Source organism: Solanum dulcamara, chromosome 7 (genome assembly GCF_947179165.1).
Source record: "Solanum dulcamara chromosome 7, daSolDulc1.2, whole genome shotgun sequence".
NCBI classification, from domain to species: Eukaryota; Viridiplantae; Streptophyta; class Magnoliopsida; order Solanales; family Solanaceae; genus Solanum; species Solanum dulcamara.
Window position 1 is genome coordinate 24,130,389 of NC_077243.1, and position 18,911 is coordinate 24,149,299.

General features: G+C 34.4%; 2 protein-coding genes across 4 annotated transcripts; both read right to left on the reverse strand.

Annotated features, from left to right (window-relative positions):
• Window positions 1–2,391: 2,391 nt before the first annotated feature.
• On the reverse strand, window positions 2,392–5,806 carry LOC129894621 (uncharacterized). Its single transcript, XM_055970303.1, has 5 exons — window positions 5,613–5,806; window positions 4,570–5,120; window positions 4,043–4,428; window positions 3,669–3,725; window positions 2,392–2,451 (listed from the first exon to the last, which is right to left on the reverse strand). Exons 1-5 carry the CDS (start codon window positions 5,804–5,806, stop codon window positions 2,392–2,394), a joined length of 1,248 nt encoding a protein of 415 aa, XP_055826278.1.
• A 2,830-nt stretch (window positions 5,807–8,636) lies between these two features.
• LOC129895742 (trehalose-phosphate phosphatase A) lies at window positions 8,637–13,371 on the reverse strand. 3 transcript variants are annotated; one of them, XM_055971502.1, is made up of 14 exons: window positions 13,097–13,371; window positions 12,903–12,975; window positions 11,466–11,520; window positions 10,898–11,383; window positions 10,654–10,794; window positions 10,499–10,570; window positions 10,248–10,367; window positions 10,091–10,147; window positions 9,901–10,002; window positions 9,685–9,762; window positions 9,520–9,589; window positions 9,326–9,396; window positions 9,131–9,223; window positions 8,637–9,026 (listed from the first exon to the last, which is right to left on the reverse strand). In XM_055971502.1, exons 4-14 carry the CDS (start codon window positions 11,186–11,188, stop codon window positions 8,967–8,969), a joined length of 1,155 nt encoding a protein of 384 aa, XP_055827477.1. In that variant the 5' UTR covers window positions 11,189–11,383; window positions 11,466–11,520; window positions 12,903–12,975; window positions 13,097–13,371; the 3' UTR covers window positions 8,637–8,966. The 3 variants fall into 3 exon arrangements, with proteins under 3 accessions (XP_055827477.1, XP_055827479.1, XP_055827478.1); XM_055971504.1 differs by lacking the exons at window positions 12,903–12,975; window positions 13,097–13,371 and adding an exon at window positions 11,967–12,355; XM_055971503.1 differs by lacking the exons at window positions 12,903–12,975; window positions 13,097–13,371 and adding an exon at window positions 11,819–11,919.
• Window positions 13,372–18,911: the final 5,540 nt, after the last annotated feature.

An 18,911-nucleotide genomic window follows, 5' to 3' on the forward strand; every position in this document is an offset into this window, starting at 1 on the left:
CAACAGCTTCCTAAGGAAACAAGAGGATACTACATCTTGGATAAAATGGGGATGGCAAACTTTAGGAGGACAAAACTGAAGAGGATCAAACAACCTCCTTGATTTGTATATCATTAATTGTAGTACAGAATTCACTATGTATAAATTCATAGATAGGAATTTTGTAAAGGGGAGAGTCTCCCTTGTTTATTGTCTTCCTAGAACAATCAACTTACCCCTTGAGGTAAGGATTAGAATAGATATCTTTCTTTTTCTTTTCCTTTGTGATTGTGCAGGTACCTGCAGATCAGAAACATATCAGCCAACAATTGTAATTCACTTCAGGTATCATGCTACTTTGAGCCTTGGGTTGGACTTGCAGCAGCTGAGTTTGGAGTTCTTACACCAATACCTCAACAACATAGGCCATACTACAGCAGCAACAGTGACAGCAACTGAGCAACAGCAGCAGCAACTCAACAGCAACAGCAGAGCCCAGAAGTAATCAACAACCCTCAACAAATACACCATGCAAAATCAAAATGATTCCAGCTTGTGCAGTATTACAGAAAATACAGTATATGCAAAGACCAAGAAGTTTCAGCTCAAACGGACAATTGGAGATGTTAGTCGAGCGACCTTGAAAAAGTTAGCTGACTTAAGCCTAATGAGGGAGCAATTTGCAATTTGGAGTTTCCAGGCCTCCAAATGTTGCAGGACTACAGAAAATATAGTAATTGCAAAGCCCAAGAAGTTTCAGCTCCAACGGATAATTGGAGACGTTAGTCGAGCGACCTTGAAAAAGTTAGACGACTTAAGCATAATGAGGGAGCAATTTGCAATTTGGAGCTTCCAGCTTGTGGAAAAGGCCTCCAAATGTTGCAGGACTACAGAAAATATAGTAATTACAAACCCCAATAAGTTTTAGCTCAAACGTATAATTGGAGACTTTAGTTGAGCGACCTTGAAAAAGTTAGCCGGCTTAACTCTCAGAATTGCAGAAACTTCAAAAACTCAAGAGCCTTTTTTGGATGTTTTCTTTGTTGTTTCTTGTTGCCTTAGTTGTGAAGGTGTCAGTCAGCAACAAAGACATATACAGCATCTGTGGAAAGCCAACAGGAAAAACATACCTCAGCTGAACAATCCAACAAAATACTCATCATGGCCAGGGTGCAGCTGCAGAGCAACAACTTTGGAGATCAAACATAAGTGTTGGTGTGTGAGTGGGAGTATTTGTACAGCAACAATAGGTGTACTATACAATATCAAACATCCTAACTACAACAACTATGCAAACAACAACAGGGTCATCAACAACCAAACCAAGTGCAACAACCATGGACAGGGTACTGCAGGAGCCATGGTTGGGTGGTAATTTGCTTGCTTCTGGTTTCTTTATTTGTGCAGGATTCAACTGTGGAGAGACACAACCACTAAGCAGCTGCACCAACAAGTAGCAACATCTTCAAGAAAGACAAGCCAAGAACAAGAATTCTAACCTGCAGCATACAAGGAACAACTACAAGTTAATAGTACAAGTTACAGCAGCTTGCAGATTTGTTTGGTAGTGTGTTGTTTTGTTTTTGATTGTCTGTGCAGGTATTCTAAGGAGCTGAACCTGTTCACCAGGAAGGGTCTCCTTTTCTGTGAAACTTGCACCAACAAGCATCTTAACCACTACTACTATGGAAGCAACAAGGAACTGCACACAGACCTGCACCAGCCTATCCATCCCCCACATTTGTTTGTTTCTTTACTAACTGCTTATGCAGGTTCTCAGAGTCTCAAACAAAGGGAGACAACAGCCTGGTATGCTGGGAACTCATTAACACATCAACAATCCATCCATACCAATTTCCATACTTCAACACCTGCAGCAACACTCTTGCACCCCAGCTACAGATCCAAATTTGAGAAAACATTGCTTCTCAATTCATCAGCTGCCAACATCATCCATCATCTTCCCCACCAATATGCAGCACACAAGGAGCAACTACAAGTCAATAATACTAGTTACAGCAGCTTGCAGAATTGTTTGTTTGTGTGTTGCTCTGGGTTTGTTTGTCTGTGCAGGTATCCTAAGGAGCTGATCCTCATCACAATGAAGGATCTATTTCTGAGTATAACATGCAACAACAAGCAGCCTACCACTTCAGCAAGAGAGGCCATAAGGAATGGGTTACAGATTTGCAGCAGCCTTTACATATCCTACATTTGTTTGTTTCTTTGGCCTCTTGTAGGTGCAGGTTTACAGAGCTTCAAACGAAGGGAGACTAAAGACTGGCATGCTAAGGCCTCCCCAACACTCTCCAACAATCCATACATGCCAGCTACTATGCTTCATTGTTTGCAGTAGTCCTATGGTAGCCAAGCTACTTAGAATCCTTGGTGGGTTACTTGTTTGAGTGCAGGCTACACTACTGGCTGGAACACTCTAATATGCAAGGCACCATCAGAGGAGCTTCCAAGCAGCTGCACACGTCAGAGCTGCAACACCTTCAAAATGCAGCATGCAAAAAGTCAGTGCCAATATTTTATCAACAACAACTCCAAGGCTGCTGGTTGCTACAGCTCAATATATTTCCTCTCCTATCATCCTCCCTAACTGATATATACATGATCTTGATGTGGATGCACCCTTCCATTTGGACTTACTTGGTATGACAAGACTAAAAAGGGCAAAGATGAACAGAACCTCCTCACCCCATGCGAGATAGAAGGTTCATATACTTGTTCTTCTTCAATTTAGCTATGTATGATACGTAGCGTAGTTGAATAGGACTAGTGTATGTTACTTTCTTGTTTTCTCATGGAAGGGGAGAGTCTCCCTCATTTATGCTTTCTTAGTCGACTTGTACCGGGAGGAGTCATCCCATAGGTTTATCGCTTTCCATCTAGTAATGGGGATGAGTAGGCCGACCTGAGTAGGTCGGCTGACTCATGAACCATCCTAAGTTCGGAGGTAAGGTTTATGTCCCCCTCCGTGTATTTTTCTTTAATTTTATTTATGATAAGGCTTGGGGGTGCTGCTCAACCCCTGAATGTGCACGAGAGGTGGGAGTCTCGTGTAGGGTCTGTTCCCATAAAAAAAAATTAGACTTGAACTAAAAATAAATTACATACACACTAAAGTTGAATTAGAAGAGAATTAGACAGAATGAAAATTGTAGCTAATGAAAAAGCCTTCAGTGATCTATAGAACACAAAAAATGAATTAAACTTGAACTAAAAAATGAATTCTTGTAGCAAACTAATGACCTAAAACAAACAGAGTTTATTCTTTATTTCAAATGTCATTCTTTATTCTTAATTCAAAGGCCTAACATTCTTGCAAGTCTTCCTGTTGTGACTTTGTTGTCCATAATTGCTGCATGTTATTTTTGATTTTTTGAATCAATCTTCTCTCAATTGCGTGTGTCTTTTATATTTTGGCCTCCCAGGAGGTCTCTTTCCAAGTGGTGGAAGTACAACCTCTTCAAGAACGTGTGTTGGTATATTCCAGGTGCTTTCATCTGGAAGGGAATTCAAGTGAAACTGGTATGTCAACAATAAATTCCCTCTTGTGTAGTAATCAGAGAAATATTTTCATAACCAGTGTGTTTTGTTGTTAAAACAACCAAAGCATGTGGACATGGCAGCTCATCCAATTGAAATCTCCCACATGTGCATGTACATTGTTGAAGACATACTGTGAATGGTGTAATGCCATCAAGTACTGTGTACACATATTCATTTGTCTCCCTAACCTATGAAAAATAAGAAGAAATATAAGTAAGAGAGATGTTACATGTGAATCAGAAGAAAAAATATTAGCAAAAAGAAATTTATAGATACCATACTCTTAATTTCTTCGATGCAGTTTTGTTACGTTGTAGAATTTTTTCATACTTTTTCCAAGGTAAAATCCTGAAAATATTGCCTTTGACCTGTTATTGTTATTCCATTTTTGAACAAGTTGTCTCATGAATTCTAGGAGGTGCAAGACTGTAAGAACTTTGGCATGTCTTGTTCTTGAATTGACTGATTCTGCAATGTTTGATGTCATCATCCAAGTCCTATTTACCTGAGCATGAACACGTGACCATTTATTGTATCCAATGTTCAGCAAGTAGTATTTAATTCTCTTGTTTATCTTCTCAATAATTTCCATATATTGATTAAACTCTACCGTGGTGTATGTTTTTGCCATAGAGTAGAACAATTCTGTTACCTTTTGCTGACTCTTTCTGAAGTTTTTCATTATGTTTTGCAACAAGTGCCATATACACGCGAAATGAGGTATTTCATTATAGACAGTTGAAGTTGCCTTAATAATGCTTGCATGCCTATCCGAAATGATACACATCTCTGATCTTTGACCAAATGCCTTTTTGAATTGTTCAAAAAACCACCTCCAAGATGCATCATTCTCTGAATCAACAATGGCATAAGCAAGAGGCAGTATACTCCCTGCATCAGGTATAATGTTTAATACATTTTTAATACATTTTTGTTTCATGTGTAATACACTTTTAATACATTATGCAGACTTTTAATACAAATTAGAATTTCATTTATAGAAGCATTAGTATTGTATTCGAAAAGTCTCACCTACTGCATCTAAGGTATTAGCTGTTAGCATTGTCCCTTTGTATACTCCTTTTAGAAAAGTTCCATCAACAACTACAATTGGTCTACAATACTCCCATCCTTTTATCGATGTAAACAGAGCTACAAATGCATATAGGAAATGGTCATCCTCTGATTTGTGCAATCTTATATAAGAACCAGGGTAAGTTGCCTCTAGTATGCGAAAGTAACTTGGCAACTTTGCATATGATTGAGCTGGATCATCTCGGACTAATTCAAGAGCTTTTTCTTTATCTCTCCAAGCTTGCATATATGTGAGCCGCACACCATATTCCTGTAACATGTCATTTTGTATATCTCTTGGTGTGTAGTTGGCATCTGGATCAATACATTTGGCAACAATAATACTCCCAACAACTGTCTTTGTTGCTTGTCTTTCCGATAATGAATTATGTAGCAACAAACACGTGTGTTCGCTTTCAAAATCTCTAATAGCGAACATTTGAGATTTATTCACGCTTGAAGCGCGTAAATTCCAACTACAGTTTTCTCCAAGGCATTGTATTGAATAGCTGTTGAAAAAAATTATTAATAGACAATCAATAGTATAAACTAACTTGAATTTGAGTCTTACCATGTTGAGCTTGATCTCAATGTCTTGAATTCGAAGTGTTTAAGAATGGAATGTCTTTTTAATGCACTGGTAAGGACATATTTATTTTTGTAAACTTGATCTTTCTCAAAAAAAGATTGATTGGGGTTAATAATGATGTCTGGTTGTATTTCTTCTTGCTCATCAACTTTCTCACATGATCCAAAGCCAATTAACTCTAGCGCATCACCGATACCACTAAATGCATTAGAAAAGTATGAATTGTGCGTAATCCTCATGTCTTTTGAAGTGTCTGAACATAATAGTGGAATTAAGGTGGAATCACTCTCCAAGTTGACCAATTCAGTGGTTGTGACACATAAAGGGTATTTTTGACATATCTCTATGTTCCTTTTTTGTTTCAATATACACTTTTACTCTCATATTGTTATGAATTTGAATTGGAGAAGACCTTTCATCAATCTTATATCTGATTTCAACTTTACTTGTTGATGTATCTATTGACAATTGACCAGCAATCACAGAAACGAGGCTAGCAAATGTTGAATCGATATTTATCAACACACCATCTGCTAAGTAATTAATATATTTGTTGTTAGAATCCCATCGGCCATTGAAGTAAAGTAGCACAGCCAGATTAGCCATGTTTTTCTCCTGCATATTTTTTTGAAGATGCCAATGAAAATGTTGATTTGGAAATTAAACCAGTGTTCTGTTTGGCTATATTGTTGTCATTGTTACTTTGACCAAGAAAGTAGTATATTCTCGATAAACAAATAAGAAAAATAAAAATATAAACACAAGCAGAGATCACAAAGATTCCAAATAAAGGGCAATATAGTAGGACAAACTTATTATCAGGCTCACAACTGAAGTCACTCAACTTAATCAGCATCATGCATCATGTGAATTCTCAACTTTTTCCCATGAAGCACAAATATATGAGTGTCTCTGTGTATTGTATATAGTATCATATTTATTATAAGCATAAAAGATTTTCCTGAAGTGCAAGAATTGAACCTTCAGCTTTTTTATATACTTGTATATAAATCCATCAACCAAAAACTTAACTGATCATATAGCTAATCAAATAACAACTGAAAAAACATGTCACTGCAAAGAAAATAAGTAATTAGAGGATAGATAGAAAAAAGAGAAAGATCATATACATGATCAGTTCACGGATTGGCTAGTGCATTCCCTAGCAAAGTGGTCTGCCTCTCCACAGTATATTAATTAAACTTGAAGAACAAAGGTATTACACACACATTAAACTTGAATTAGAAGAGAATTAGACATGAATGAAACATGTATCTAATGAAACCAGCCTTCAGTGATCTGTAGGCCACAAAAATGAATTAAAATTGAACAACAAAGAAATTACACATACATTAAACTTGAATTAAAAGAGAATTAGAGACAACTGAAACATGTAGCTAATGAAACCAGCCTTCTTTGTAAGCCACAAAAATGAATTAAACTTGAATTAGAAGAGTATTAGACACGAATGAAATATGTAGCTAACAAAACCAACCTTCAGTGATCTGTAGACCACAAAAGTGAATTAAACTTGAACAACAAACGTATTACATACACATTAAACTTGAATTAGAAGAGAATTAGACATGAATGAAATTTGTAGCTAATGAAACCAACCTTTAGTGATTTGTAGGCCACAAAAATGAATTAAACTTGAACAAAAACTGTATTACACACACATTAAACAAGTAAATAAGTAATTGTGATAAACGTAGAAACAAAAATAAACTTTCATATTGAATCACAATTGAATACAAATCGTGTATCGCTAATGAATTAGGTATGCAATCTAATTCAAACCTTCAAACAATTAAACATTCAACCATTCAAACCTTTAAGTAGTCACAGATCTCTACTCAGAAATTACAATTCTTCAACTGATTCAAATTTGCATTCACCTAAATTTTGTCATTCTTCTGCAATAACATACGCATTAATCATTATATAACACAAAACGTTCATTCACACATACAAATAAACTGTAAACATAGGAGATCAAAGTTAAATAGATGAACATACGGCGAATTTGAGAAGAAGATAGAATTTGCCAACAGAAAAATCGCCGATTAACAATAGTTTGAACAAATAATCGCTGCAATCAAAAAAACAAAAATCAGTAATAAAAATGAAAAATTATGGAGAAAATTTCGCATGAATATTGTTGAATATCGTACTATTTGTTGCTCATGTTTGCTTCTTCCTCTTTTTGGCTATGGAGAACAAAAAGTTTTCTTCTGAGAAGTGAGATTCCACCGAATACACATCACTTAATTCCAAAATTAGAGTACAAATGTTGTAGAAAATTGTGGTTGAGAAGCTATGAAGCTAAGTATTGCCCTAATTTTGGAGAAAATTATGGGTGAGAAGATTGGAGAGATATTGGTGTAGCAAATTTGGAGAGAAACAGAGGAAGAGAAAATAGCGGGTGAGAGTTAATTTAATTCAAACAATTTGCTATATATGGTTAAAATAATTATGTTGTTCTATATGATAAATATTTTTTGAATATTGTACATTTAGGTGATTTATCCTTTATATATTGGTGTATATCCCAAGAAGTTCGTGTATGATATACCAAATATACACAAGTGATTTATATTATCGAGATGATGTTCAGATCTGAGTTTAATTGGACTTTTGATAAGTTTTTGCATTGTCACGACGAACTGCAAGGGTTTTGTGGTATTATTCGAAAAAATTGATGAGTTGAAAGGTGATGGATGTAATAATGGAGGATCAAAAGAATCAATCCAATTGACGGTTGGGGGCATAAATTGTGTGCTATTATTAGAAAACAAACTACACTCAGAAATTTATTCGGGCTACAATTTTATTTTATTTTATTTTTTGGGGGGGAGGGGGGTAATAAAATATGATAATAACTATTAGAGACTTTGTTTTGTTTCTATATTGATTTGACACTTCTCTTAGATAAAATATTTATTAAAAGTTAATTATAAAACTAATCTTACTAATTATATTTCGAAAATTTAAATTTAACTACTATTTTATGAGTGAGTAGGTATTCTACATAGGTATCATTTCTCCATATAGTTTATGATTTGTGTGATCCCATAAGTACCCTTGGGAAATTTTTTATGCTGTGCCTCACATGCCACAATTGTTGTATGAGGCATTTTGACAAATGGATTTTTTGAATCCCACCTCTCAGACCATGGCTGAACCTCACCTTATTTTCTTTTGGAAAAAAATTTAAGAACATATTTCTCCGTGGCTCGATTTTTTTTTGAATGTCTACTGTATAAATTCATCATTTGAAATGAGTTGGTGTTTCTTTCTTTTATTTAACTACTTGGAATATTATACTATTCTACCCCAATTTACGTAACACACTTTCTTTTTGAGTCAATTTTATAGCAAAAAAAAAAATCACAGTGTTATAAGATATGGCAAGAAAAAACTCTTGAACATAAAATTACTAAATAAAGAAATTCAGTTTGTACTTGATGTATTAAGCAATTCAGATGGGTACAATCTCCCTTGGGGAGAAGTGGCAGCCAAAGTTAAAAACAAGATAAAATGGAGAAAAAAAAAATGAAGGTGAATATACAGTGGCCTAAGGGCATCCTTGATGCAGCAATTACGAAAATGAATTTACAAAGAAAAGCTCTGAGCAGAAAACAGTGAATTCTGGTCTCTAGAAGCTTTCACTAAGCACCTCTGCCCCCTAAACCATCCGTAAATAGTCATTCGATCTTCATACGAAAAGAATTCAACAAAATACGGTATATATGTATTCAATAAGTTAATTGCTACAAGCACTTGACTTCTTCCATGATACCAAGCACTTGAGGAATTCCATCACCTAAAACCACACAGATGCAATCTTTTCAGAATCTTATAGCAACAAAGATGGGAATAAAGCACAGTATGTTGGATGAAGAGGTTCCCAAAGAAACACTTTCATACCTCAGATGGATCCCTCAGAGAGTAGAATGCACTGCTTTCTTTTGGAGCAGAAGATACTAAGATTCCGCAACCTTTATTTCCCTCTCTCAAAACCTGTTAACAAGTGCATTTGACGATTTAGTAAAATATAGTTGATGATCCAAAAAGGAAAAGCGGGTCTGTTATATAATTTCCTATTTGTCTGAGCAACTTTACCTTAAATGCATCTTCATCGGTACGATCATCTCCTATGTATATGGGAAGAACATCATCACAATTATTCAACCCTAAAAAAGAAAAAGATATGTTAGTTTTATTATAAACTAAATATAAATGGGACGATTCCACTGTTGGGACATCCTAAAACATTCAGTAACTAGTTCAATAAAGCAGTCAAAGACATCACTCACCCAACGATTCAAGTAAGAACTCAACAGCTTTCCCTTTGTCCCAGTTAAGCACAGGCCTGACTTCTAAAACCTGATTAAGGTTGAGGAGAAGCTAGTTAGAGGAGTTAAAATATACCAAGGCGGTAACTTTCCTACTGCCCAGCAAAAACTCACTCAGATATGTACCTTCCGGCCATGTGTCAATCGCAGACGGGGGTAGTGTTTTAACAATTCGTCAACAGATTCTCCAATAGTTGACCAACTCTGTCATAATTTAACCAAGCACAATACAAGGGATAAGAATTTTTCTGACAGGTAAAGAAAAGTAACACAATGTTTTTTTTAATCAGTGAGAAAAGTAAGTCTTTTATTTTGATTTCAACCAAAATTATCGCTCCATACCTTCTCATCTACATTACGATAGTGTACGGAAACACAGAATTTGTTGTTCTCAACCTTTGCTCCTTTGATGTCTTTTGTGAGCTCAACAAGAGATCTAAGAACCTGCTTGAGCATATATTAAAAACACTCTTTATACTGAGCAATGCCAAAAATAGCAACAATAATCTGTTAGCAAAAAACTCTTATTTACCTCCTCGATCATTGGTAAGAACTCACTAGCAGGTTGGAAAAGATTAACTTCCTTGCCCTGTGTTCACAGAAGTTGATTGATGTCAGTAGAGCTCATAAGACAAAAGATGGTTGGATGTCCTAATTTTTTCAATAAAGATCAGCTTTAGCATCATTACCTGCTTGTCAGTAGATCTAATACAACTATAGTCATCAGAAATGGCTCGAACAGGGCTCATTATATCCATGCCATGACTACCGGCGTAGTAAAGTTCAGCTAGTCCGACAAAGTCATATACCTGGACACGAGAATATCCAACCAATAAGAGAAGAATCTTGAAAGTTTTTGACATAGTAATTATAAGATTTAGACATAAAAAAGAAGTCTTGTTCAACACACTTAAATGAAAGCATGGGTAAGCAAGCACACCTTATCCCGACTTCTCCCACTAATAATTGCTGTGGGAAGATATTTCGCCACATTTCTCACAGCAGCACGCATCTGAAAAAGAGTGACCTAGTGTAAAAAAGAAATCCAACAAGTATAGCAGAAACTTTCTCCCATTAAAAAGTTAAAATACTCACAGCACTAGACATGAAAGCTCTATCTGGATCATCTACAATTGGTGATAAAGTCCCATCGTAGTCCAGAAAAAGTGCTATTCTTTTGCCTTTTGCATGATTTGTGATTTGCTCAAATGATGAAAGTGCAGAGGGATACTTGAGCTGCAAAAGCACAAGAAATATTACAAAACTTATATTCTTCAGTAAGTAAGATCCAGGCAGAATATTGACTAAATAAGATTACAAATAACATAAAGAGCATTACCATCCAGATGCGGTAGGCAAGATCATTTTCATTTGATGCTAGTTCAGCATTGGAATCCTTACTTTTCTTTTTATGTGTAGGAGATGATGATTTCATGGCATCCAACCAAGTGTTTGATCTAACATCATCTAGAATTCCTGACTTCTTCCTTGGGATAGTAAGGAAGAGTGTGGGAGAGAAAGTTGGCCCAGCCGGAGAGTATGGCATCAAAGTAGAGTGGATGCCCAATCTGGACTGAGTCAATGGGGCAGGATCGGTGACAACAGGGGATGTATTTGATTTCAGGTCCATTGTGCCAATATCTTTTTATGATAGAAAGCAAGTTTTAAAACTATGCAAGGAGTTGACAATGGTTTGAGTAACTCTGCTCTTAAATTGTTTCACACACTTCTAACCAACCCTTTTGTCAATGAAAAACCACTTCTTCAAAGTAACCTTATCACTGCAGCCAGGCGTACGGTCCATCAAGAAAAAGAGCCCTGGAAACTGACAATCACCAGACAATGAGTGAGTGAAGGAAAGATGTCAATATCAAAACTCATAATTCACAATCCAATGTAAATCTTACTTGCACATCTTCCCGCTTCTTAACCTCAGTTTTCTAGTCAGTCGGCTTAAATAAACTGCAAAATATGGATGAGAAGGGCATATGTTAAGCAGCTGTATGTCTCAATATCAGAGATGTAATAAACAGATGAAAGATTAAAGTGATGCAGTATGTAGAATGCAACAGAAATCCAGAAATTTTGTTACATGAAGACCACACAAATCCATTTCTGGCCTAGCCCAACTTAATTATACTCTCAAGCAACTTGCATAATAAAATTAATCACAATCGGGAAAAGGTTCCATCCAAAAAAGAAAGAAGCAAAGTAGAACAAGACTTGAAAGAAATCTATTTAAAAGAATCTCAATCAATACCACACACAAAAAAAGCAAATCAAGGTTTCTGGTGATTCCATATAGCATAAAATTGGAACACTACATGACTTGCTGTGAACATATTAAAGGGCTGACTACTAAACAAAAATATATTAACATTAATGAAACAGATACATTCTCTGATTACCTTTGAATGAATAAACAGCATGTTATCTGAGAGATCTCATAAATAAATTAAACTACTGGTCCAAATACTAATATTTGGCAAGAAAATTTGGCAATTGGCAGTAGGTAGCTGTTAACCTCCCCATAGCCCACAAAATTGAGAGGAAAAAAACAGCAGATGCAACCACATATTATGGTCCTACGCAGGCATGGAGGGGCATTAAACATGGCCCCCTCTCATTAAATTCTAGTAATAGAACAAAACCATGACATTGAAGATAAACCAAGAATCATACTAAATACATATTTCTCCATATTATATAGTTGCTTTCATACACCAACTTGGTGACCACCACCCGGAAATAGAAACATTTGGACATAACTATTGCCTTTCGGACCTTTTATTTTCAAGAAGAATAAATAATGTTCATGTTCTTCTCCTGGAGTGTATTGATTGGATCTGTGAAAAAAGATCTAACAAATGTATAGACATAAGCCTCTCTTGATTGGGTTATTATTATTACTATAGGAAGAATCTGACAACAATTAATCAAGGTTTGAAAATGATTTTAAAAAATTGACTGATGAACATGATATCTAAAAATGACATACATTACATCATACAGCTCCATTACAAAAATAGTTGATTTATGGTAACAATATCTGAGGAGAATAAACAGAAATAACCGAACTTATCAATCACTTGAAACAGCACCACAGATTTTACAATATTATATCTTAACATAATTAATCAAAACAAAACAAAAAAAAGAATAATTAAAGTTACTAATATTTCTTCAGCAGAAAAACAAAAAAAAAAAAAAACTTTTGCAGAAAACCGAGGCCAAGAAATACAAACTTGTGGTTAAGAATGCTCCAAAAAAAATTAATTATTAATCACCGGGCTAGGAATGAACATTAAAGTACGACAATAAAAAAGAGTGCAGTACTTATTTACCAGCGGAAATGAACGGAAACGCGTGAATGCAGGGATCGCCTAAAATGTAGTGTTTTTCCAGAACGAACAAAACCTTGACAATAGGAACAAAATGGCGTCATACAAAGAGGCAATATATAGCATTATTAATAAGACGATAGAAGATACTGAATATTTAGAGAATGCAAAAAAAGCGGGGGATGACGTCAGCTTACCTCCGGCGACAAGGAAAACCCTAGAAGAAGAAAAAGACGTAGAAGAAATGGAAGAGGGGGGGAAAAAGAGAAAGAAGAGAAGTTGGAGGAGGAAGGGGGGGTTTATATATATAATGAGAGACGTGGTGGAGAAGGCAAAAAAGGTGGAAAGCCTCTCAAGTTCCCCGTTTGTATAGTTGGATTCTAACGGAACCAGAAAACCAACTTTCTAGGAAATTTTCAAACCGCGCTTTGACCACGCCTTTCTTTTTTCCCCATGGCGTGCGTGACAGTTGAAAATACACCAACCACCAAACATTTTAAATGCCCACTTTACTTTTTCAACATCTTCTATACATAAACTAACTTCCCCCTCAATCTTTTATTAAGCTTTAACACATCGAGTTAAATTTTAATATCTATTTTCGTCATGTAATCTAGATGTACATGAAAAAGTTAAATTGATGAATTAATAATTAATTGTTGTTATTAGTCACTATTAGCATGATTTTGACTATTTAAAATAAGCGTTGGGATTGATGCATGGAACATCAGACTTTCCCCTCTTGACTGACTTGCTTGTCTACTCAATTTACCATATCAATCAATAACACAGGCTCCACCAAAAAAAAAAATGCCATTATTTGAATTGACCATTAGGGGGTCGTTTTATAACTCATTAAAATTACGTAGTGGATATTAGTAATATAAATATTAATTATGAGAAATTTGTATATTATTTTATATACATTTTAGTTATGTCAAATTTAATTATTCATGTATTTGTTGTTTTAAATTTTCTATTTTTTATATAATAATAAATAAATTTTTTTATAATTTATATATATATTAGTTATGCATATTTTAAATTACAAATCAAATATCATTTTAATTATATATATAAATAATTTACCTCTTAATTAATTACCAAATATAATATTCACTTATATAAACTTTAATACGTATATAACTCACTTTCAAATCACCGCGAAGTAAATACATATTTTAGGTGGGCATAAAGTATTTTATACACTTTCTAATCCTGAATTTTATAACAATATTAGTAACAAAAAACTGCCAAGTTAAGCAGGGCCCCTACCATAACTACGAGAATATTGAGAAGGAAAAACAAAAAGCAATGACACGTGGAAAATAGACTTTATTGTGGAAGAAGGTGAAGGACACCTGTGATTGTGTCAGGGATGACGTGGCCACGTTAGTTGCGGGTCCCGATGGAGTTTAGTGTGGTCATTTTCATGCCAGCTGGGCTCGCCTGCGGTTAAAACTCATGGATTGGGTGGCACAAGATGTTCAAATATGGGGGACCCATTTTTTTTGACCCGACCCATCAGTATCACATCCTCATGCCAAAATACTAGTCTACTAGTTACATTGAGAATGTTTTTTTGATAAAAATTACGACTAGTTTTATTAAATCTTACCCTCATTTTTTTCTAGCATACAGGGGTCAGTGGGACCATGAAAATGGGAGACAATGAATCTCCCACCGACATTATTGAGGGATCCTTTAGAATAGTCTTTTCAGTAAGTGCTGTTGCAGTTGTAGAACCATTGATCATTGATTCTTCCTCGCAAACCTTTCATTTCCGATTAGAGTTATGTGAATATTAATAATGTATAAATTAATTATGAATGAATTTATATATTATTTTATATAGATATTAATTATATAAAAATTATTTATTCATGTATTAATTATTTCATATTCTATCTTACATAAAATAATACATAACTTATAGATGTATTAGTGGCCAATGGGTGTTTGAAACTTATTTTTAGTAGTTTTTGGATTTTAACCTCTTTTTTAATTTTGAAAGTGTTTGGTTAATACAAGAAATGGTTTTAAGCGCATTCTTTTTAGGCTGAAAAAGTACCAAAAAAAAGTCAAAAATTGGGTGTCCTCAGCTTATGACTTTTAACTTTTAATTTATAAGTCTTTTAAAAAAAGTCAATTCAAACGCCTGATTTCTAAATTATCAATTAAATATCATATTAATTTTATATATGAATTACTTAGTTTCTATTTCCCTATTAAACATCATATAAGTTATACGGAAAACAATACATAAATAACTTGGATCTTATCCAGTTACCAAACAATCCCTTATTGTTTTAAATGAGTAGAGAGTACTAAAAAAGGTAATGCATGTACTATTAACTTTATTTATCTACAAAATATTAAAAAAAAATTATTCACTTAATTTTCCTAAAAGATATTTTTTTGTACTGAACGCATCTTATATCTCTTCAAAAGTCACACTATCAATATTTTTCTCTTCCCAATCCACATGGCTATGAACCACAACTTGGCCTGGCCCGACATTAATCAATAACCCAAATTAACCCAATTCACTCTATATGAAAAAAATATGGCCCCTTGTTTAATAAAATTGTTTTATCTTTCTCCTTCTCTTAGGTGAGTCTATTAAGATTTTTTTTATACTGACATTGTAAATTTTCTTTTTTATTGTTCATCCAAATAATGAAAGTCCCTTGTATAAGTTTTAATCAAACAATTTTACCGGATAAAAAATTTGGTGGAATGACTTAAGAGGTTCTTATATTTGGTTTGGATTGTCATCTGGATCTTTTAACTAACGACTTTGTCAATTAAATATTTAAACTCAACGAAATACAATCTTTTAACCCTTTTTGACTTCACGTGCACTTCAAACACACAATGAAAATGACATACTATGGCGCACATTAGATTTTTAATCACACATCACTTATTATTTTTTTTTATTTTAAAATTTTCAATTTTTTTACTTTTTCACTCCCTCCCTCCCTCCCTTTTTTACACCAAAGACACCATTGCAATCTTACATCCATACCGGTAACTACTACCTTAAATAACTAAAAATTATCATTGTTCTCCAAGTTTTCATCGTTCACAATTTTTTGCCATATTTTTTTTTACTAAGGTCTTCTTCCACCACTTGAACCACCTTGAACCCATTTTCTCTATTAATGCCAACTAACCACACTAAAATACTTTAATATGTTCTAATATATATACACATTTCATCTAATTTCACAAAGACATACATCAATCATTCTTCATTCTCCAAAATAATCAGATTTGTATCATCTTGTTGCCTGTAATTTACCCTCTCCGCTACCCCAATAATTGCTCTCCATACATTTTTATCTCACAAAATTGCCTCTAGAAAAGGATTTACTATTTTTTTTTTCCAGCATATTAAAGATTATGAAAACGAGGTAAGGGACAGAGAGAAATGGGAATTGGGTGAGGGAAGAATGGTAGTGGCATTGGTAGAAAGAGAATGAAGGAAAAGTAGACAGACGTAAAAAAATTTATACTTATTTATTTGTCTTTTTAGTTATTTTTTTTCTTTTAATTAGTTTTAGTCTAAAAATTTTCTGTTTATGTTCCTTTTAACGCGTGAAAACATACATTTGTTCCAACTCGACTATATATATATATATATATTTTACCCATATCTGGGTGGTGTTGTATTAATTATCAAGGAGGAGGGTTAGACCATACCTCTTAAATACAACACAAGGTGATGGAATCACCTTCAAAAAAAAAAGGAGAAGAAGTTCCCACAAAAACTTACTCTAACTCCTTCTGCATTCATATGTACATCAACTGACAAAAAAATTAACTTTATCATAGATAGTTCTAAAGCTAGGAAGTTGTCATTTATCAAGTTGACATGGTCCCTTAACATGTCTAGGGAGCTACTGAAAATTGTTGAAGTACTTATGTTGTCCAGTTTCTGAAGTTAGCTTAGCCAAACAGTCTGCTACCTGATTGTGTTCCCTCAAAACATGATGGATGCTAATATTGCACTGTTCCATCATCATGGTGGTTCGCTTAATAACTTGTTTAAGCCTGAGGTTGATGGTATCCTTCTTGATCAACATACTAACAATTATCAGAGAATTAAGTTCAAGATCAAAATCAGTATGTCCACTTTGAATTCACCATTTTCCTCCAAACTCCACCGCAAGTGCTTCAGCCATATTGTTATTATTACGTGCAACAGAAATAGAAAAATTCATCATAATATCATCATTTTTGTCTCTAACTATCCCTCCAATGCGTGCTTTTCGAGTCTCAATGATGAAACTTCCATCAATATTGACCTTGATTTTGTGTTGTTGGGGTTTGCACCATGAAATTTATTTTACAGTTTTGATAGGTCTTAACTTCTCGATCACTGTACACAAATGGGTCCATTAGAAGTTGAAGTCCAGCTTGTCATAGAGTCTAGAAACAACAAATTTAATTGACCAAAGTCCTTGATGTTCCATTCTATTTTGTTGAAAGTTTGTTTTCTTTCCGTATTTACATGCTGTCCTCTGTTTTCAGATTTCTCAAACTATATAAATAGGAGCAATTTGAAGGATCATTTCATGAATTTTGTTGCAAGGTTGTATCCTCCACTATCTATTGAAAACTGTGATGACCGAATCTTTTTAATGTCGAATTGCTAATGTATTGCCTATTGTACTCCAAAGCTTGTTGGCTACATCACTTTCAATAAAAACATGATGTATAGTGTCTGTCTGTGCTATCTTGCAACAATCACACTCAATAGAATGATTAGTGCCAAAAATGTTCATAGTATCATAATAAGGAAGTTTCTTTTGAAGGAGCCTCCAAGTGAGAAAAGATACTTTGAAAGGAATTCTAGAGTGCCAAACCTTACTCAAAAAGTCATTTTTCTGATTATGAGCTCTAATTGTATTTCGGGCAAATTTTTTTTGTAAAATTACCCTTGTCATTGGCATTCCAAATTGGAAAATCAGGGATATCTTGGTTCCCAATGTCAATATTATAAATAAAAGGAATTATATGATTTGGGATAGTGTCAATAAGCTTATTTACATTCCAAGAGCCATTTTTAATGAAGCTATTAATAAAGAGTTCAACAGACTTACCTGGTCCAGGAACAAGATGAGCTAAAGCTCCTTTACCTGTCCAATTGTCCCACTAAAAGCTGGAGTTGTCAAATTGAATTTTCCATATGATGAATGATTTTGCCTTAGCCTTTATTTTCATCAAACATTTCCATTGATGAGAGACTTTAGGAACATCAATTTTGGCCACCGGATGTGCTCTCTTGCAATATTTGTCTTTAAGGTAGGTTGCCGATAAAAAAGATTGAGTTCTGCATTTCCCCCATCTTTTGAGTATAAGAGTATCTGAAATATCTTACATTCTTCTTAAACCAATTCCACCCTCATCATTAGTATCACATAACTTATTCCATGAGCACCAATAATATTTATTCTTGCCTTTTTTGATACCCCATAGAAAGTTTGCAACATGTTGTTCCATAAGCTTGATAGTGCCCTTTGGAGGATTCGTCATTGCCGATAAGGTGTAAGTAGGTAAAGACTGGAGAACTGGATTGACATTATTTGGAGATTAATATCGGATGTATGGTACTCTATTAATATTAATGGTGAGAAAAAAAGATTTTTTACATCCAGTCACGTACTAAAACAAGGAGATCATTTATCTCCCTCTCTTTTCATCATAGGTGCTGAAGTTCTATTTCGACTACTCAATAATTTGGTGTACAATGAGAAGTTTATCCCTTTTAGTATGGATTTCTCTGGACCTATCATAAATCATCTAGCTTATGCTGATGATATTGTTATATTCACAAGAGGGAACAACAAATCAATCGGGATCACTATGAAACAGGTAAAGAGATATAAAAAAAGCCTCAGGTCAAAAAGTCAACAATGACAAAAGTTTCTTTGTCACTGCTAAAAAAGACTCTATAAGCAAGATCAACAGTATGAGAAAAGCTTTAGGTTTTATCAACAAACA